The sequence below is a fragment of the Hypanus sabinus genome, chromosome 14 (assembly GCF_030144855.1).
Source record: "Hypanus sabinus isolate sHypSab1 chromosome 14, sHypSab1.hap1, whole genome shotgun sequence".
NCBI classification, from domain to species: Eukaryota; Metazoa; Chordata; class Chondrichthyes; order Myliobatiformes; family Dasyatidae; genus Hypanus; species Hypanus sabinus.
In genome coordinates, this window is record NC_082719.1 from 9,576,731 (window position 1) to 9,599,259 (window position 22,529).

General features: G+C 40.3%; 1 protein-coding gene across 1 annotated transcript; it reads left to right on the forward strand.

The window, feature by feature from the left end:
* The first annotated feature begins 127 nt into the window (after positions 1-127).
* mad2l1 (MAD2 mitotic arrest deficient-like 1 (yeast)) lies at positions 128-22,310 on the forward strand. The gene is made up of 5 exons (XM_059988511.1): positions 128-254; positions 9,841-9,987; positions 15,878-15,998; positions 17,354-17,457; positions 21,269-22,310. Exons 1-5 carry the CDS (start codon positions 182-184, stop codon positions 21,439-21,441), a joined length of 618 nt encoding a protein of 205 aa, XP_059844494.1. The 5' UTR covers positions 128-181; the 3' UTR covers positions 21,442-22,310.
* The last annotated feature ends 219 nt before the right edge of the window (positions 22,311-22,529 follow it).

A 22,529-nucleotide genomic window follows, 5' to 3' on the forward strand; every position in this document is an offset into this window, starting at 1 on the left:
GCTGCGTAACTCGGATTTCCAGCATATTCTCTTGTGCGTGTTTACGTCACACGTCTGTTTTCACTGCGCAGGCGTACGCGTGACGATCGCCGCTCCTCGCCTTCCTTTCACTGCGCAGGCGCGGTGCGGGGTGATCGTCCGGACTGCGCATGCGGATTTTCTGTCGGCGGGTTTGAATGTGATGGCGGGTAAAGTCGCGGCGCGGGAAGGGATTACTCTCCGGGGCAGCGCCGAGATCGTGGCGGAGTTCTTCAGTAAGTACTCGGGTACCGGGGCAGAAATAAGGAAAGGAAGGTGGATGCCCAGGTTGGTACTGCGGGGGGCCGTTGCGTGGCCGAAGGGTGATTTTTCAAGTGGCATTCAAGAGACCTGGATGCGGGCATGATTTTGAAGAGTGGAGAGACATGGGTCATGTGCTGACAGACGGATTAGCTTAATTTTGCTTCAGACCAGCCACTGACTGATATTGTGGGCTCAGATCTGTTCCTGTGCTGTGCTGTTACTCTAACAATGCCTAAAGTGTACTACAAACCAGTAACACACACAAAATGCTGGTGGAACACAGCGGGCCAGGCGGCATCTGAAAGGAAAGTCCTTTCAGTTAGTCCTGAGGAAGGGTCTCGGCCCGAAACGTCGACAGTGCTTCCCCTTATAGATGCTGCCTGGCCTGCTGTGTTCCACCAGCATTTTGTGTGTGTTGCTCGAATTTCCAGCATCTGCAGATTTCCTCGTGTTTGCTCTACAAACGAGTAGATTGTGAAGCAGAAATTTTGTTGAAATATACACATGTATGTGCTTTGTACATGGGTTTAGATTTGATGCCAAATTGAATGGGGCTTTTCCTAATCACATAATAAGTACTGATATGGACAAGAAAATAACTTGCACAGTTACTTTTGCCACAGAAAAATGCTTTACAGTTGTGTCTTTGCATGTGTTTTGGCGTGAAAAAAAAACTCAGTAGCACCTTTAATGAGATCAGATAAAAAGGTGATGCTTAAGGAAGAAATTTTTGGGGCCTGAACAACTAAAGGCACAGCTGTGTGGCATGGGATTTTGGAGAACTCGTGGCCAGAAATGAAAGGACACAGATCACGGTTTACTGGATTGGGTAAGGTTACAGAAGTCGAATGATTTGAATGCAATGGCTTGAAAAAAATATATTGCTAATTCAGATGTGTGCAGAGAATGAGCTAAAACTAAACAAGTGGCTGATTAATTCATGCTGATGCAATTGTATTTTTATGTTATTGACTGTCCTATTGTACATACTATTTATTATAAATTTCACATTGCACATTTGGATGGAGATGTAACACAAAGATTTTTACCTCATGTATATGAAGGATGTAAATAATAAAGTCAATTCAATTGTCTTTTTATATTAGACAAAGTTTCTAATAATGCAGTTGTATACATCATGTCAGCAGGAGAATTTCAGAAGAGAGAAGAATTCAACACAGTCAGTTTGCCAGCCTATATCACTATCAGGTTTATTTTCACTGTAAGATGTTGTGACATTTGTTTTGTGGCAGCAGTAGAGTGCAAGACATACAATTGTTTAAAAACTACAATTATAAATAAATAACTAGTGCAAAAGAGGAATAGCGAGGTCATGTTTTTGGTTTCATGGACCATTCAAAAATATGGCAGAAGTGAAGAAGCTGCGAGTCTTCAGGCTCCTGTACTGTACCTGCTCCTGATGTTAGTAATGGGAAGAGGACTTGTTCCAGATAGTGAGGGTCCTTAATGAGGGATGCTGCTTTCTTGAGTCACTGCTTTTTGAAGATGTCCTCAATGGTGGGTAGCATTGTCCTGTTAGATTCTTCTCAGCCCCTTCACCTCTTCCACCTATTCCCTCTTGGCTTCTTCATTCCTCTCCTCCAACCTTTTCATTCTGGCTTCTGCTCTCCCTTCCAGTCCTGATAATGGGACTTGGTCCAAAAGATAGACTGTTTATTTCCCCCCACCCCCGCCATAGATGCTTCCAGACCTGCTGAGTTCCTTCAGCATTTTATATCTGTTGCTCAAGATTTCCAGCATCTGCAGAATCTCTTGTGTTTATCCTTTTTAATGACATCAAAGTTTTGTGAATAGTACCAACTTATGGCGACAAAAAGAATTTTGTAATTTAAAAATTGGCTGTTGGAAGAACAATGGGCGAATCAACATTAGTAGAGGGAAGTAAAATGTCAATGTTTCAGAATGGAAACGATTGCCAGTTTATTAACAATATGAAGGTGTGGGAGAGGGGCTGGTAGGTAGGTGGGGAGGGAGTGATGGCCCAAACCAGGAGATGGCAGGAATGGACCAAAGAAAAGGGGATGTGGATGACAAGTGAGTTTGTATAGGAGGAAAAATATGCAATTGTGAAATGCCTGAAATTGGAAAATTCTTTATTTATGTTATTGTTTTGTTAGAATCAGACAGAAACCCAGATGTCACAAATCCTACTGTTACATTTACTGTCCTGTAAGAATGCTTTCCATTTTACTAGTTTGCCCCATCTGCACCACATCTGTTCATGCCCTTACAGGTACTTTTTTATTTCTTGTAAGTATGGTCTGTTCTTCTCCCCTACCCACCATTGATACAGAAAAGCACGAGAGCTCCCTTGCCCTCACCTTTCACCCAACCAACTTCCACATCAAACGCAAATTCATCTAATGTGACCCTGCCACTTCACGTCTTTCCCTCTTTGCCCACATATTGCTTTCAGCTAGGAACTGCTTTTTGGGTTTCTTGGTCTACTCATTGCTTCCCAGACACCCTCGCTGAACCCGGCACCTGTTGCTGCACTAGTAAGATCACCACCATCCAGGGACTTAACAGCCCTAAGGCTGAGGTTCACTTGAACCTTTTTCAACCTAGACTACTACACTTAATGCTCAATTAAGTGACTGTCTTACAGAGCATTGTCTGCAACAGCCATCTCGAGCTTCCGGTTGCATGTAATTCTAATTCCTTCCCACTCTCACATTGACCCTTTCTCAGCTTCTCCAATCAGAATCAGGTTCATCTTCACTGACATATGTTGTAAACTAGAGTGCAATACGTAAAATGTGCTATTAAATGTAATAGATTGTACAAAAAGATCAAATAAGTAGAACAAAAAATAGTGAGATAGCATTCATTAGTTCATTTTCTGTCCAGAAATCTGGTAGTGGATGGGAGGAAGTTGTTCCTAAAATATTAAGTCAGTGTCTTCAGGCTCCAGTACCTCCTTTCTGATAGCAGTAATGAGAAGAGGGTATGTCCTGGGTGATGATGAAGGTCCTTAATGTTGGATGCCACCTTTTGAAAACGTCCTCAATGATAGGGGGGGGGGGGGTGTCCCTGCTGAAGCTAAGTTTATAACCCTCTTCAGATTTTTCCGATCCTGAGCAATTGTCTCTTGGTACCAGTCAATGATGCAACCAGTTAGAATGCTGTCCACAGTACATCTGTGGAAGTCTGCAAGAGTCCTTGGTGACGTGCTAAATTTGTAATTCAAACTCCTTATTGAATGTAACCATAGATATGTCCTTTTGTAATTTTACAAGTTTGTTGGGTTCCAAGCTCACCCTTCCCCTTACTGACCCCCTTGAGAAGGGCTGATATATGTTCTCTCAACTTCCCAGTCTGAAGGTCCACAATAATTTCCTTGGTCTTACTGACATTGAGTACAAGGTTGTTGTTACAATACCACTTAACTAGCTGGTCTATCTCATTCTGCTACACCGTGGAAATGAAGAGGTCAAACTAACTTCTCCAATTGTTCATTATACCAACCCCCTCTCCCCACATCATTCCTTTTCCATCTGTGTTCTCTGGTCACCTACTTGCCTCCATCCCTCTCCCCTTTGTACTGTTATATATTGGCACTCTTTCTTAGTCCATCTGAGTCATGATGGAAGATCTCAACCTAGAAAGTGAGCTTACACCTTGTGCCTTCACAAGTGCTGAATGACTGGCCGGCTATTTCCAGCCTTCTGTTTTTATTCAATATTCCAGCATTTGCAGTCTTGTCTTCAATTTAATAACTGAGCTTTGAAGTCTTTTCAAGATGTAATGATGTATTTTGTAATGTAAATGTCACTTCTCTACTATAGCATGGTGTATTTAGTTTCAAGACTACCATTTGTGGAATCTGGAAAATATGTCATGATTTTATTATGGCAGTGGGTACTTTATCTGAATCATGAAATTTCCTGTTTTGTGGCAGCAGTACAGGGTAAGACGTACAAATCGTGTCATAAAAATAAATAGCGCTGAAGTGCCCCTGAGTTCATAGATTATTAAGAGATTTGATGAGAAAGGGAAAGATGCTGTCCCCTAAATCTAGAATGTGGGTCTTCAGGCTATTGTACCTCCTCCCTGATGGTAGTAATGAGCAGAGGGCATATCCTGGATGCTGAGGGTCGTTAATGATAGACATTACCGTCTTGAAGCATCACCTTTTAAAGATGTCCTTCATGATGGGAGGTTTCTGCATGTGATGGAGCTGAAAAGACTACAACCTCTTGATCCTGTCCATGGGAAGCCCCATACCAGGCACTGGTGCAAATGTTGATGTAAAGAGTGATAACATCTTCTGACAAGGTCCATTACTGCTTGGCAGGTGAGACTGATGACCCTGAAACAATCTCAGGTTCTGGGGCCTCCTCCATGGTGGTCATAGGAGTTGACTCTGAGACTGCAGGGAAAGTAGTGGTTGCCAACTTCCTTCTCTAACGGTTGACTCTGCACTCCTCAAATGACTGATGTGTCATCTCAGATGACATCAGATGCAATCTCTACTGTGTAGTAGAGTGGTCCTGTTTTGTTCTTAATCTTTCCAGTTATCCGCTTTTGATCACCTTTGTAGTCCCTCACCAGTACTGCTTGCTCAGGAGTGCAGCATCGGACCACTTTGTCTCAGCTGCTTGTCCTACGTCCTGCTCCTAAGATTAGGTTTGATGAGAACCAAGAGTAAACGCAAAGGACGATCCAGGATCCCAAGTAAGATTCTGGTTCGGTATTAGTGTAACGTGTTCTGCTGACATTGCTTGGTGTGTTCTGGACAAACCTTTCGTCCAAATCATTTGTGGCTGTGTGCTATGGCATATGTAATGTGTCTTACTCCGTTCATTTTTAGGAATGGCAGAAACCTCTGCCATTGTTACTGAGTGTTCTGGAACACCAGTCCTTGTAAAGAGTCTTCTCAACACTGCTGGCTACTTTGAGGCTGCATCCACTACTACCAAGAAACTTGTGCCCATGAACAGTTTGGCAAAATCTGTATGTACCCTCATTCCCAGAGATGGAGAGACACTGCACTTGGCATCTTCTGGACATGTTAGCATCCTGTATGGTGCTTGGCAAACTGCTCCATCTGCTGATCTATCCCAGGCCACCAGACAAAGCTGTGAGCCAATGCTTTCATTATGGCCATGCCTAGCTGACTGGTGTGTAGTTCTCCCACACTTCAGCTTTCAGCTTGGTTGACATAACAACTCTAAATAACCACATAAGGCAACCCTTGTCAAGTACAGGTTCATCACAACACTGGTAAAAGTGGGAGAACTAGAGTTTCTTTTGCACATTCCAGCCACTTTGGGTGGTCATACAGACCTGAGAAAGTGTGGGATCTTTCCTGGGTTCCCTTTGGATAATCTCTGCAGTAATAGGGAGACATTTGATTTCCATTAGGGAAGAATATGTAAAGAGGAGTGTCATTGAGTTTTACAATGCCATCCTTGAACACTGCTGTGGCATCATCCAGTATCTTTCTTAATTCATATGGCTTCATTGTAGGGCATGAGGCATACAAATTTGGATGGATTTCTGGTCAAGTTGGAGTTCATAGCCAATCACCCCCACAATGCTGGTTCTTCTGTTTTTATCACATACAAGCTCAATGTAGCTTGTTGGTTTAATTTCCAGAGCCAGTGCCCAACTCCATTTTAATGAATTTGCCATTCACTTCTGGCATAACCCATATGGCTTGTCTATTGTTAATTTTCACACTATAAATCTCTAGGCTACACTATAAATCCTTTGTCACTCTCATCATTATCAGGTTTTTCATCAGCATGCAAATTAGTGCTTTTTTTTGAAACTGCAACGACTTTTATCTTTTTCTCTACTCTCTACAGTGCATTTATTTTGATCTGCCTGGCGTGCTCTGTGTGTCCTACTTTTTGCATTTTCTGCAAGTTTCATCTTTTAAACCTGCACTTGTTTGGTGAATGTGAGTTCCTGCTACAACAGCAACACAATTTTTTTCTGCCAGACTGGTCTCTGTTTAGATTTTGCAATTTTGTTCCTGACTGCAACTTGTAGCATCTCTGTCTGCAGTTTCCACTGAAACAGCAATTTCAAATGCTTTTTTAAATTAGAGTTGTGTTTCAGTTAGGAGTACTTTTTGAATGCTGTCTTATGAGATTCCACAAACTAAACTCTTTATGAGTGTATCATTAAATGCTCAGACAATTGCTTCAATTCAGCCACATACACTAAATTGGACTCCCTTTTGATTTTGGTTATGAACCTTAAAGCATTTTGAAATCAACAATGGCTTTGTTCCAACCAACACACACAAAATGCTGGTGGAACACAGCAGGCCAGGCAGCATCTATAAGGAGAAGCACTGTCGACGTTTCAGGCCGAGAACCTTCGTCAGAACTAACTGAAAGGTAGTGGGGGGAGGGGGAAATGCGAAATGATAGGAGAAGACCGGAGGGGGTGGGATGAAGCTAAGAGCTGGAAAGGTGATTGGTGAAAGTGATACAGAGCTGGAGAAGGGAAAGGATCATGGGACGGGAGGCCTCGGGAGAAAGAAAGGGGAGGGGGAAGCACCAGAGAGAGAGATGGAGAACAGGCAGAAAGAGAGAAGAAAAAAAACAAACAACTAAATATGTCAGGGATGGGGTAAGAAGAGGAGGAGGGGCATTAACGGAAGTTAGAGAAGTCAATGTTCATGCCATCAGGTTGGAGGCTACCCAGACGGTATATAAGGTGTTGTTCCTCCAACCTGAGATTGGATTCATTTTGACAGTAGAGGAGGCCATGATAGACATATCAGAATGGGAATGGAATGTGGAATTAAGATGTGTGACCACTGGGAGATCCTGCTTTCTCTGGTGGACCGAGCGTAGGTGTTCAGCGAAACAGTCTCCCAGTCTCACCAATATGTAAAAGGCCACACTGGGAGCACCGGACACAGTATACCACACCAGCCGACTCACAGGTGAAGTGTCGCCTCAGCTGGAAGGACTGTCTGGGGCCCTGAATGGTGGTGAGGGAAGAACTGTAAGGGCAGGTGTAGCGCTTGTTCTGTTTACAAGGATAAGTGCCAGGAGGGAGATCGGTGGGAAGGGATGGGGGGGGGGGGGAGTGGACAAGGGAGTCGCGTAGGGAGCGATCCCTGCGGAAAGCAGAAAGCGGGGGAGGGAAAGATGTGCTTGGTAGTGGGATCCCGTTGGAAATGGTGGAAGTTACGGAGAATTATTGGACCTGGAGGCTGGTGGGGTGGTAGGTGAGGACAAGGGGAATCCTATCCCGAGTGGGGTGGTGGGTGGATGGGGTGAGGGCAGATGAGCGAGAAATGGGAGAGATCCGTTTGAGAGCAGAGTTGATGGTGTAAGAAGGGAAGCCCCTTTGTTTAAAAAAGGAAGACATCTCCTTCGTCCTGGAATGAAAAGCCTCATCCTGAGAGCAGATGCGGCGGAGACAGAGGAATTGTGAGAAGGGGATAGCCTTTTTGCAAGAGACAGGGTGGGAAGAGGAATAGTCCAGGTAGCTGTGAGAGTCTTTAGGCTTATAGTAGATATCAGTAGATAAGCCATCTCCAGAAGTGGAGACAGAGAGATCAAAAAAGGGGAGGGAGATGTCGGAAATGGACCAGGTAAATTTGAGGGCAGGGTGAAAGTTGGAGGCAAAGTTAATGAAGTCGACGAGCTCAGCATGCATGCAGGAGGCAGCGCCAATGCAGTCGTCAATGTAGCGAAGGAAAAGAAGGGGATGAATACCGGTATAGACTTGGAACTTGGACTGTTCCACAAAGCCAACAAAAAGGCAGGCATAACTGGGACCCATACGGGTGCCCATGGCTACACCCTTGGTTTGGAGGAAGTGGGAGGAGCCAAAGGAGAAATTATTGAGAGTAAGAACTAATTCCGCTAGATGGAGGAGAGTGGTAGTAGAGGGGAATTGGTTAGGTCTAGAATCCAAAAAGAAGCGAAGAGCTTTGAGACCATCCCGATGGGGGATGGTGGTATATAGGGACTGGACATCCATGGTGAAAATAAGGCGGTGGGGGCCAGGGAACCTAAAATCATTGAAAAAATTCAAAGCGTGAGAAGTGTCACGAACATAGGTGGGAAGAGATTGAAAAAGGGGGGATAAGACAGTGTCAAAGTATGCAGAAGTGAGTTCGGTGGGGCAGGAGCAAGCTGAGACAATAAGTCTACCTGAGCAGGCAGGTTTGTGGATCTTGGGTAGGAGGTTGAAATGGGAAGTGCGGGGTGTGGGAACTATGAGGTCGGTGGCAGTGGATGGGAGATCCCCAGAGCTGATAAGGTTGGTGATGGTATAGGAGACAATGGCCTGGTGTTCCTTAGTGAGGTCATGATCAAGGGGTAAATGAGAGGAGGAATGGCAATGGCTTTGGTTCTAAATGTTCCTGCATTATTTTGACAATATCATGGAATCTCATTTCTGCTAGTTTGGTTTCAGCAGTTAAACTTAGAAGTAAACTGTATTGCTTAAAACCCAATGCACTTAGCAAAACTGGTACTTGTTTCTCATTGACCATTTCATTTCCTTTAAAAAATACTGTTAAATTAGCTCAGTTTATAAAATCTAATTATCTGTTGTGTAATTAAATGCCTTTCTGACATAGCCAGTCATTTCTCTTTTTTTAAAAATTAGTGTCACCAAATAGTCACTCTTTATGAACCTGTGCATTCTTCAATTTTCTAACTTTTTTTAAAAAAAAGACATGATTGGGTCTTCCATTCCAAAAAACATACTGTACCACTTTTAATGACTATCTCTGTGGGTGTGCACTGGTGTTTTTAATAAAAACACTACTTTCTCACTTTTTTTTTTAGTTAGAATATCTTGCTCTTCCTCAAGAGGTCATTAGCTGTTTCGGGTTTATTTTAAAAATACCTCATCGCCAAAAATGTTAAAATATTTCGAAAGAAAACGCAGAAGTCTGAAATGGTTGTGTAACTTTGGGATTTCATTCAGCTCACATATCACATGGTAGCATGATGACATTTGTGATTCAAGTATTTAAACGTATAACCCATAATGAATTTAAATAACAAGAGTGCTTAATCAACCAATGTATATACAAGGTTACTCAAACATTACCACTGTCTATGTTAAATTTACAACAAATGCAATCCACCTTATTTTCCAACAATTGAACACAGGAGGGCAGCACCAATTAGGGAGATCAGCCCAACCCAAAACAGAATCCAGAGGCACACAGGTGTGTGTTCATTTATAGTCAATCAGAAGAACCTGGCAGTGTGTACTGCATGAATTTCTCTGATTACTATTAGGAATTAGTTCTTACACTCAATAATTTCTCCTTTGGCTGGAGATGTACATGCAAATAACATTGGCCCTTCATCCTGTTTTCAAAAGCTATTATTTTAAGACAAATGGCAAAATGTTTTCAGAAAATATCCCAATCTGGTGGTGTACAGGAACACGGACGTATCTATAACTAGGTACAGCTTGGTAGCATCTTGGTGACCCAGTGCATATGGTTAAATGTTTTGTCATAATACTGAAATATTACCTAACTACATAATAGGGCAAATGGTTTGGTTTTAACGGCTGGGGTTAATTTAATTTTTTTAGATTATGGCATCAACAGCATCTTGTACCAACGTGGAATCTACCCACCAGAATCTTTCACACGAGTACAGAAGTACGGGCTTACAATGCTTGTTACAACAGATCCTGTCCTTAACAATTATCTGAAGAATGTAGTTGGCCAGCTGAAAGGTATGACTTAATTTATTTTTTATTTTGTTACAGCAATTTGAACATTTTTGTGAAATGTTTTAGTAGGTGCTTGTTAAATTTAGTCCTGAAGTGAAATTAATTTTCAGCCTTGTACTTCATAATTTTATACACCATGGAAATGGGTCCTCTGGTCTAATTTGTCCACAGAAACTATCTGGAGTCTATTGCTCCCATTGCTTTCGGTTCGTTAAGATAATTAAAGACACTATATTAGAACATTTTGTTTTATCTCCACAATTCTCCCTTTCAACTTTCCCTGCTGTTGCATTTTGCTGGTATAGCTCATACTGCAGGAATGTACTTATTTGCTTCTGACCCATTCTATGTGGTGCTAATCTTTGCATCAATTTCTTTATTCTGAACCCCCATTTTCTTTGCTGCTGCTACTGAGTGTAAGTCATCGGTATTGAGACGGAAAGGGGGAAGTATAATTAAAAATATCATGGGAGATTAATTCCAGAAAGAAATTAGTTGATTGAAGTATGTTTTCTATTAAATTATTAACATTTTTGAGCACGTTAATGCTCATATCAGCTGTTTAGAAACAGTAAGTGCTTAAGGAATAAGTTACTGTTCTAGATGTAGATATGTAGTGTATGTAGATAAGCCTACAAAAGGAGAGGCTGTACTTCATCTGGTAGTGTGAAATGAACCTGGTCAGGTGTCAGATCTCTCAGTGGAAGAGCATTTTGGAGATAGTGATCACAGTTCTATCTCCTTTACCATAGCATTGGAGAGGGATAGGAACAGACAAGTTAGAAAAGTGTTGCAGGAACTTGGAAGTATAGATTTTGAACAGATCTCAGGGAAATGTACAGAATAAATGTTGCAAATGTTCAAGGGATATTTGCGCAGAGTTCTGCATAGGTACATTCCAATAAGACAGGGAAAGGGTGGTAGGGTAGAGGAACCGTGGTGTGCATAGGCTGTTGTAAATCAAGTCAAGAAAAAAAGCAAAGATTACGAAAGGTTCAAAAAAACTAGGTAATGATAGAGATCTACAAGATTATATAATCCAACCTGTGACAGATGTCATTTTGAAGTCGCTTCATTGACTCACATTTTTTGGTCTTGCCCCTGTTTGCAAAATTATTGGAAAGATATTTTTGGTATTATTTCAACAGTTCTGAATATTAAATTGCAACCACATCCTATTACTGCAATTTTCGGTTTATCAATGGTGCAGAATAGTCGTTTATCCCTCTCAGCCTAGCGGATGATTGCATTTGTTACATTAATGGCTAGAAGATCTATTCTATTGAACTGGAAAGAAATTAATCCTCCAACTATATTTCAGTGGTTTTCTCAAACTATTTCTTGTTTGAGTGTAGAAAAAATTAGAAGTGTTGTCTTTGACCCTTCAGTTAAATTTGAAGAAACTTGGAGACCATTTATTCAACATTTTCATATGAGCTAAACTGACTTTTCCTAAACCTTACTTTTATCATCCTTAATTATTTGGATGGAGGTGTGGAGTTATTGACGCTACTGTGTATAATTGATATAATGCATTGGCCCATGTTGGTTAGATTTTCCCCATTTTTTTGGGGGGATTTTTCTTATTTTCTCCATTTTGTGTAACTACTTTGAGTTTGGGAGGTTATTATATATGGATTATCATCTACCTGTATTTATACCTTAACCTATTAATTATGTACTCTCAAGTTCTTTGTATTCATGTTTCATTTATGTTTATTTAAAATCAATAAAAAGATTTAAAAAGAAAGAAGATTATATAAAGCTAGTAAGAAGAAGTTAAATGAAGTTAGGAGAGCCAGAAGGGGCCATGAGGAGGCCATTGGTGGACAGGATTAAGGAAAACCCTGTAGCATTCTACGAGCATGCGAAGAGCAAGAGGATAAGATGTAAGAGAATAGGACCAACCAAGTGTGACAATGGAAAAGTGTATATGGAACCGGAGGAGATAGCAGAGGTACTTGATGAGTACTTTGCTTCAGTATTCACTATGGAAAAGGATCTTGGTGATTGTAGTAATGACTTGCAGCGGACTGAAAGCTTGAGCATGTAGATATTAAGGAAGAGGATGTGCTGGAGCTTTTTGGAAAGCATCAAGTTGGATAAGTCGCTGGGACTGGATGAGATGTACCCCAGACTACTGTGGGAAGCGAAGGAGGAGATTGCTGAGCCTCTGGCAATGATCTTTGCCTCATCAATGGGGATGGGAGACGTTCCAGAGGATTGGAAGGCTGCGAATGTTGTTCCTTTATTCAAGAAAGGGAGTAGAGATAGCCCAGGAAATTATAGACTATGAGTCTTACTTCAGTGGTTGGTAAGTTGATGGAGAAGATCCTGAGAGGCAGGATTTATGAACATCTGGAGAGGCATAATATGATTAGGAATAGTCAGCATGGCTTTGTCAAAGGCAGGTTGTGTCTTATGAGTATGACTGAATTTTTTGAGGATGTGACTAAACTCATTGTTGAAGGTAGAGCAGTAGATGTAGTGTATCTGGATTTCAGTAAGGCATTTGATAAGGTACCCCCATGCAAGGCTTATTGAGAAAGTAAGGAGACATGTGATCCAAGAAGATATTGCTTTATGGATCCAGAACTGGATCCCACAGAAGGCAAAGAGTGGTTGTGGACACGTCATATTCTGCATGGAGTTCGGTGACCAGTAGTGTGCCTCAGGGATCTGTTCTGGGACCCCCTACTCTTTGTGATTTTTATAAATGACCTGGAAGTGGAGGGTTGGCTTAGTAAAACTGCTGATGACATGAAGGTTGGGGTTGTTGTGGATATTGTGGAGGACTGGCATAGGTTACAGCGGGACATTGATAGGATGCAAAACTGGGCTGAGAAGTGGCAGATGGAGTTCAACCCAGATAAGTGTGAGGTGTTTCATTTTGGTAGGTCAAATATGATGGCAGAATATAGTATTAATGGTAAGACTCTTAGCAGTGTGGAGGATCAGAGGAATCTTGGGGTCGGAGTCCATAGGACACTCAAAGCTGCTGCGCAAGTTGACTCTGATGTTAAGAAAGCATACAGTGCATTGGCCTTCATCAATCATGGGATTGAGTTTAGGAGCTAAGAAGTAATGTAGTTATATAGGACCTCAGTCAGACCCCACTTGGAGTACTGTTCTCAATTCTGGTTGCCTCATTACAGGAAGGATTTGGAAACAATAGAAAAGGTGCAGACGAGATTTACAAGGATGTTGCCTGGATTAAGGAGCATGCCTTATGAGAATAGGTTGAGTGAACTTGGCCTTTTCTCCTTGGAGCGACGGAGGATGAGATGAGACCTGATAGAGGTTAATAAGATGATGACAGGCATTGATCGTGTGGCTAGCCAGTGGCTTTTCCCCAGGGCTGAAATGGCTAGCACGAGAGGGCACAGTTTTAAGATGCTTGGAAGTAGGTACAGAGGAGTTGTCAGGGGTTAGTTTTTACGCAAGAGTGGTGAGTGCGTGGAATGGGCTGCCGGTGACGATGGTGGAGGTGGATACGATAGGGTCTTTTAAGAGACTTTTGGATAGGTACATGGAGCTTAGTAAAATAGAAGGCTATAGGTAATCCTAGGTAATTTCTAAGGTAAGGACTTGTTCGGCATAGCTTTGTGGGCCGAAAGACCTGTATTGTGCTGTAGGTTTTCTATGTTTTATGTAAAAGATCTATGCATTGCATAAGTAGGCATTTTGGAAGAATCCCTCTGAACTCAAAGTACTTTTAGTCACAAAGATAAGTTTCAACTTCAACATTTTGGGTGTAGAAAAGTAATTTGGGTATTTAAATGGAAACATACTGTATCTCAACTGATGCAATACACTTAAAATGTTCAAATAGTGGCTTCTGGTTAATTGGGATACTTTGGGACTGGTACCCTTGGCCCAGTTAAGCGGCTTCCCAAATTAATTGAAGCTTAGTGGTTAAAAAGGCATAAAAGTGGCAAACTACTGTCTAACTGAGTAACTGAATGAAATACAGAACAAATTAGAACACTACCAATACTACTGCAGTACTACAAAACTGTATTAGTTCCTAATAGTTTTGATGGAGAAATTAATACAGTGTACCTTGCTGTGTTCTGAAAATAAACAAAGTCAGCTCGGACACTTTGTGCTGATAATGGACTACCTTCATTGCCTTCCTGCTTGAAGTAGTGTCATAATCCAAAAATAAATTTCCTGGCATCCTGTTTAGTCAGTCGCTCAAGGTCAGATGTGTCATCTTCATCACTTACCTTGTCTTCAAGCCACACAAGTACCTGCAACTGACGCTGGTTAAAAACTGTTTGGCTACAATCTTATGTCCGAATTAAGTGGCATTGTGTCCCCAATAAATGAAGGGAATCCCGCCTATTTTCTGTATTAGTTTTTCTTTAATTTTTTAATAATACAGTGCGAAGTAGGCCCTTCCAACTTTTCAAGCCACGTCACCCCAGCAAACCCTGGCAAACCAGACTAACCTTGACCTTATCACAGGACAATTTCCAATGCTGACTTAACCTGCTTGTTATGCCTTGGACTGTTGGAGGAAAATGGAGGATGCGGAGAAAACCCATGCATTTTACAGGGAGGACGTACTGAGCCTCCTTATAGAACGGCATGAGAATTGCACCCTGAACTCTGGGACACCCCAAGCTGTGATGACGCATGCTAACCACTATGCTACCGTTGAGAATAACTGATATCCCATTTCATCAAAATCCACTGTACCTGTAGATGGTGTGAAGGTTTCTGAGCACAAAACTAGATACCTAAATTCTTTATCACAATATTGAAGCTAGGCTCCTTGCATATATAAATAACCCAAATATTGATTATTAAAGCAAATGTCTTTAATAGATTTTAGGTGGCAGTATAGACACTTAATTCATTCCCTGATCTTATCCTGAGATTTTCATTGTGGTTCAGTTGGCATAAAAATTCATTTTTGTTTCTTTACATAATTTATAATAGTGTAAACCACCATGTCCCATGCCTAATGGCTGGTTTCTGCGTCTTTAAAGATGTTTAATAAAATATCTCTAAGTAAAAAGGGCAAGGGATTTTTTAATTTTTAATTTTCCAAAATATTTCCAGTTGTGAAACAGTAGTCTGCAATCTTTGTAGACAATGTTGTATGATTACTGCTTGTAAATTGCTTATTTTATTTTGGAAGACTGGTTCTTGATAGTAATCTATCCGTATAATTCCTGATTAAAATTGGCGTTTGGTCCCTTGCAACCAGCAACTCGTATACAGGAAGGATGTTGGAGCTGTAGAGGATGCAGGAAAGATGCGCCTGGATTGTAGAGCGTGAGGAAAGATTGATCAAGCTCGGGCTTTTCTATTTGGAGTAAAGATGGACGAGGGGTGACTTAGTAGTAGTGTACAAGATGATTAAGTGGCACAAATCGAATGGATAGTCAGAGACTATTTCCCAGGGCGGAAATGTCTAACACAAGTGGGCATAATTTTAAGGTGATCGGAGGAAAGTATAAGGGAGGTCACAAGTTGCTTTTCTTTTGCAACAGACTGGCAAATGCATGAAACATTGCAGGAAGTGGTATTGGAAGATGCATCAGGTTCATTTAAGAGACTATTAGATGGGCATAAATGGAGGGCTATGTGGGAGGGAAGGGTTAGATTGCCTGTGGAATAGGTTAAAATGTTGGCACAATATCAGAGACTGTAAGGTTTGAACAGTGTTACTGTACTGTTCTATGTTCTATTTGGTGTGGCATTCCTGTCTAAAATGTCATTTAGCAGTAGTAGTTCAGTTTCTGAACTGTTAAGTTCTTATTTCAATAGTGCACCAAACAATGTTAAGTTGAGAAAATTTAATACATTTAATTGGTTGAGATATTAAATTGTCATTTTTATCTTTGCAAGATGGTATTTGTTTTGTATCTTTTTGTTTCAGATTGGTTATGTAATCACTTTGTTCAACGGCTTGTAGTGGTTATCAACAGTATTGAAACAAGTGAGGTGCTGGAGAGGTGGCAGTTTGACATAGAGTGTGACAAAACCATGACGGATAAAAGGTAAGTATTGAGAACTATGCACAATTCCAAAATGAAAATGTAAGCCAAACGTCATAACATAGCTGACCTGCTTCAAAGTTTTGAATTAATTGCTTCCCTTTTAGTGAAATAACTTCCTAGAATTTTTCATACTTTTCCTTTTAATGGAAATTTTGTGTATGTGAGAAAAGAGCGTCATCCAGTAAGTATGACTTGTAAAGGCTTTGCTCGGGTGAAATGTATTTGAATAAAGATTTATTGGTTTATGTTCTTTGCAAAGCCACACTACACAAGTGGGAAACATGGAAGTCTCTGCTTCCATAGTTATAAATGGTATGTGATATTCATAATTTTTCTCCTTGAGTATAATCAGAATCAGGTTTATTATCGCTAACCTATGTCATGAAATTTGTTTTGGTGGCAGCGTTGCGGTGCAAGACAAACCAATTGCTGCAAGTTACACTAAATAAATAGTGCAAAAGGGAATAGTGATGTGGTGTTTAGTGTATTCAGAAATCAGATGGCAAGGAGGAAGAAGCTGCTCCTGAAACATTAAGTGTAGATCTTCGATCTCCTGCACCTCCTCCCCGATGATAGTACCTTGCTATCCCACATGTTGGAGCCTTCATAACAGGTAGCGATGCAACCAGTCAAAATGCGCTCCAATGTACATCTGTAGAAATTTACTTAACAAATATCCTCAAACCCCTAATGAATTATAGCTGCTGGTGTGCCGGTTTTGTGATCTGCATTGATATGTTGGGCCCAGGATAGATTCTCTGAGAGTTGGGGAGTTTGAGGCTGCTTACCCTCTTCACCACTGACCCCCTCAATGAGGTGTGCATTCTCCCAACTTCCCCTTTCTGAAGATCTTTTTTAATCCACTTGTTACCTAAGTTTTGGGTGATACTTTAGACTGATTATTTATAAAGGCAAGAACAGAAATAGTTAAGTTTGAATCGCATATTACTGGTTAGATTTCATGGTTAGAGCTTTGATGCAGTAATAATTACCCCAAGTTCTTCCTACTGCTACTGTTGCTATAGATATTTAATCTTGTTTTGCAGTTCTGCTTATTTATCCTGTATGTTTTCAGCTGCTTTGTCTAATTTTTATATTCAGCTTTTCTAGGCTAGGAATATTTAAAAACGTATTGTTTCAAAATTATGGTAAGAATGCATTAAAGTTCCTGAGTAGTCTTTTCTTCCAGAACGGCTACCCATCCAACAGTATTTAGACAATTATCAATCAGAATAGATATTTCGTCGATTTCCTACCAGATGCTGATACACAAATTTACTTCCTGAGCTCGGTGATAGCTGATACTGTTAATTGCTTTCACTATGATTATTCCCTTGTACCTCTATTCATTGCAGTCAAGCAAGAGAGAAAGCAGAAAAGGCTATCCAAGATGAAATCCGGTCTGTCATTAGACAGATTACTGCTACAGTAACGTTCTTGCCTTTGCTTGATACTGGATGTAAGTAAATATTTATATTATAATATTGTTGTATTTGTTATTGAATGATTTCTTTGAACCATCTGCTCATTACTGAATGCAACCTGTTAATTTCTTGACTTTTGCTAGTTGCCATGTGTTAAGTGACCGTAAATAACTTTCTTACTTTCATTTCATTAATCAGTAGATTCTATTTTAGTTCAGGAGTGCTGCTTCAGAATTTTCCCAAGAATTGTCTTGCTGGTTAATTACTTTTAACTATTATTTGCACTTCATACAAGACACAGAAAGAAATCACTGATTACCATAAATTCCGGTGTATAAGCCGAGAATTTGGCCGTTGGAGGCCGGTGACTAGTGGTGTGCCTCAGGGATCTGTCCTGGGTCCAATGTTGTCTGTCATTTACATTAATGATCTGGTAGATGGGGTGGTAAATTGGATTAGTAAGTATGCAGATGATACTAAGGTAGGTGGCATTGTGGATAATGAAGTAGGTTTTCAAAGCTTGCAGAGAGAGTTAGAAGAATGGGCTGAATGATGGCAGATGGAGTTTAATGCTGATAAGTGTGAGGTGCTACATTTTGGTAGGAATAATCCAAATAGGACATACATGGTAAATGGCAGGGCATTGAAGAATGCAGTAGAACAGAATGATCTAGGAATAATGGTGCATAGTTCCCTGAAGGTGGAATTTCACGTGGATAGGGTGGAGAAGAAAGCTTTTGGTATGATGGCCTTTATAAATCGGAGCATTGAGTATAGGAGTTGGGATGTAATGTTAAAATTGTACAAGGCATTGGTAAGGTTGAATTTGGAGTATTGTGTACAGTTCTGGTCACCGAATTATAGGAAAGATATCAACAAAATAGAGAGAGTACAGAGAAGATTTACTAGAATGTTACCTTGGTTTCAGCACCTAAGTTACAGGGAAAGGATGAACAAGTTAGGTCTTTATTCTTTGGAGCGTAGAAAGTTGAGGGGGGAACTTGATAGAGGTATTTCCAATTATGAGGGGGATAGATAAAGTTGACGTGGATAGGCTTTTTCCATTGAGAGTAGGAGAGATTCAAAGAAGAGGACATGATTTAAGAGTTATGGGGCAAAAGTTTAAGGGTAACACGAGGGGGAATTTCTTTACTCGGAGTGGAACGAGCTTCCAGTAGAAGTGGTAGAGGCAGGTTCTGTATTGTCATTTAAAGTAAAATTGAATAGGTATATGGACAGGAAAGGAATGGAGGGTTATGGGCTGAGTGTGGGCCAGTGGGACTAGGTGAGAGTAAGCGTCGGCATGGACCAGAAGGGCCGAGATGGCCTGTTCCCATGCTGTAATTGTTATATGGTTATATACATTTTGGTCCTAAAATTAGGGGGTTGGATTATACAGAAGGTGCCAACTTTGGAAAAACGAATACATGGAAGACAGGTCGTATTTATTGGCTGTTTTTGAGTCAAATACAAAAGAAAATACAAACACTTATGAAATTTACACAAAAGTAAAGATCTACAAAACACATTCTGTTTCTCAATTTACTTGTACATACTGTTGTCGTAAAATGTTCAGAGCTTGAAACTCTCATACTCTTCATTACCTGACTCTCCGAAAATCGCATCCCATTCTTTGGCAGTCACCATATCATCGTAAGGATTGTCAGTTTCTGCTTCAGCATCATCATTTGCATCTTTACTGGCTGTCAAATCTCTGTCATCTTCCCAAAGCAAATGATCTTCAGTGCCATCCAAAGCATTGTTGATGCTGCACTTCTTGAAGGCCTTCACAATGCACTCGGCCTTCATTTCTACCCACTCGGAAACTGTAGCTAGAGATGCAAACCTCATATTTCCTGCTGGAGTGAATGACTGATGTCCAGACATCATCCATTTGTTCCACTGTCGACGCATGAGTTCTTTGAATGGTTTGTTTAAGCTTACATCTAGTGGCTGGAGCATGGATGTCAAACCACCAAGGATGACTGCAATGTCCGTATTTTCAGCTTTCAATGCTGCTTTTGTCTCACCTGACAAGTGCGTTTTGAACATGTCCCCAGACAAGTAGCGACTTTTCTTCACTGAAACCTTTGGGACGTCGACACCACACCACTTTAACCCACTTCAAACAACCCGCTTCGACAATCCAGCAGCGTTCTTGAATGTAAACAACACCGCGCGGGAATTTTTCTTTCTTTGGGTATGTTTTCCTCTTAAAAATCACCATTGGTGGTAGTTTGGTCCCATCAGCCATACAGTAAAATGTTGCTTCTCGTGTCCAGTTGCTTTGACAAGGACTGTTTTCTCCCACTTCTGATTGACAGTGCAGTTGCCTGTAAAATCAAAGAGCATTGGTATCTTGTCCATGTTACCAATCAGTGAGAGAAGGTAAGGGTGTGCCTTTTGATGCTTGATTACAAACGATTGGAAGGCCGTAATCTTATTCTCAAGATCACCTGGCAGTTTCTGAGCAATCTATGTTTTTTGTCTCAACACAAGATCACGTCTATTCATAAATCAGGTACACCAACTTCGCGTAGCTTTGAAATTTTTACTGACCTCACGGTGTATTTCGGCCCAATTCAATGCTTGAACTCAAATAATTTCTCTGGTTACAATGTATCCAGAGGATCACTGGTACTTCACCCAAAGCAAATCTTTTTCTTCTAGTTCTGGCCACTGGCATAATTTCCCACGTTTTGCACATTTCGTCTTTGGCATTTCCCTCAGCGTGCCCTCTGCCTTTCTCCATTCTCTCACTTATTTCTCATTTACACTAAACTTCTTAGTAGCTGCAGAATTATTCGTTCCTTTAGCAAAATCAGCAACCTTCAGCTTGAAGCCAGCATCCTATTGCATTCATTTTAACTTTTTGTACAGGGTGGTCGCAAACTCAATACTGAGTACGTGTACTGGTCCCGCTACCCCGTGTTATGTTTTAACGAAATTACGATGAGCACTAATTGGTTTCACAGGGGTTACATTTCAGAGGATTCTTTACCATTGGGAGCTAATACCAAACTCCCTTCCCTGATTTATTTACTAAGAATTTGCTTATAATGCTCTACAATGTGCAGGCCTATTTTCTTAGCAAGTAGTGGTTCACAAAATTTCCAGGTTCCGAATCTGGCAAAGCTGAGTACCAGCTTGTGAGATCTTGTGATCTTTTCTGGTTAAATCAGAAACCTCTACAAAAGGGGTCGGCTTATACAAAGGTAACATGAAAAAGTCACTTTTATGATCTTGAAACTGGGGGGGTGGGTTGGCTTGTACACCAGAATTTACAGTAAGTTTTCAAAAACTGCATGGTTGGACATGAAGTTAGTTTTTCCCCAAGGTCTTTTAATTCATCTCATTACAATCAGTTTATGTATATTACAACCAGTCTATGTACATGTATATAACAGTTACATATAACTTGTACATTGTTTTGTATGATGACTTTTATTGTGTTTTTTGTTTTTTTTTCCATTGTGTTCTTTGTTCATTATGCTTCTGTTTTCTGTTCTATATTGGATCCAGGGTAACAATTATCTTGAATACTGAAAATGATCTCTGATATCAGTTTTCTGGCTTGGGAGCAAGGTACCTGATGTGCAACCTTGTTATATCTGAGGTAGTAAATAGAACATAAAGACAAGTTTGGAGAATAACGTCTCAAAATTTGCTAGTATCAGGAAAGTTCATTTTCAGTGTATGATTCCGGATGTATGACTAGAGTGACAGAGCTGAAAACTGAAATCACTTTTTAAAGAGACTTCTATATCATTCTGAATGACTGTCTGTTCTTGGCACTGTACTGCCACCCTATTTTGTTTTCAATGCAGCTTATTTTTGGCTTTTCAGGTTCTTTTGATCTTCTCATATACACAGATAAAGATCTGGAGGTGCCAGAAAAATGGGAAGAGTCAGGACCACAGTTCATAAACAATTCTGAAGAGGTTCGTCTACGATCTTTCACTACCACCATACACAAAGTGAATAGTATGGTTGCATACAAAAAAAGTGATTCGATTTAATAAGGCACAATGTACAGAATTGCTTTGTATAGTAAGCTGTGTATTTGTACAAAAATTCCTCTGCTTGATGGTTTCACTTCTAGTTTATGTATACTTGGGAATGAGTCAACTGTCCACATTGCAATTGTCTAATCTTGGTTTCCATTTTCAAATTATGGTTTCTATGTGCTTGAAAAAATTTCTTTGTAACTTTTATTTCCCTCATGGTATAATTCATAGATGTTTTCCCCATGTGCTAGTAACATATTTTGCATTAGGTATCAGTTTTAATAAGATAATTTATAGCATTGCATTTTAGCTTTTCAAAACAAGAGTTGATGTGCAGGTGATAAACTGAACGGGTGTGCAGCATCTTGGGTTTTTACAACTTTTAATTCTCTCAAGTGCAGTTTACTAATTTTTCCCATCCCACCAAAAGAAACCCTAATATTGATGATACATGTTGGTGGGTTTTTTTTCCTCCAGAAAACAAGTACAAGATATCTGTAACTGGGCTGAGACATTTAAATCAAAAGTCATTTGGGAATTGTTTCTTGAAGTTGGTATGGTTAACCCATATATTAGAAATTAGATTTGACTCTTATGCATTTCAACTTGTAATTGTATTGGGAAGTTTAGTGTGCCATCAGCAGATCTGAAGACAGCATCAGTTCCCCTCTAGAAAAGCAGGTAATTATTAGAGTAGACCAAAATGCTTAATTCTTACCGTCACATCAAACTAATTTGACAGTAGCTACAGTACTTGTATATTTACTGTCTTTGACAACAAGAGTTTGGAAAAACACTGGATTTCTTAAAGCTTTTACATATTTGAATATTTTCTTTATTGTCTTTACATTCAATGTATTAAAAATAAAATTACTGGTTAAATGCCAGATTATATAATTTCTAATGGAATGATCTATTTACTTTGGAAACGTAAGTACAGATAGTTATCTGTATGTTATATGTTAATCAGATGCTTATCTGATATCTGCATCTGGAATTCTCATGCAACCAGTAAAAACTCCTAAGGAAAATATCACTTGGATTGTTGCTGAAGGATTCTGAAATATCTTAGAACTTATTGAGCAACAAAACTGTAGTTT

Coding starts and splice junctions, on each gene's coding strand:
- mad2l1 (XM_059988511.1), top strand. CDS start 182: ATGGCGGGTAAAGTCGCGGCGCGGGAAGGGATTACTCTCCGGGGCAGC. Junction 15,999..17,353: donor AAAACCATGACGGATAAAAG/GTAAGTATTGAG, acceptor TATTCATTGCAG/TCAAGCAAGAGAGAAAGCAG. Junction 17,458..21,268: donor GCCTTTGCTTGATACTGGAT/GTAAGTAAATAT, acceptor TTGGCTTTTCAG/GTTCTTTTGATCTTCTCATA.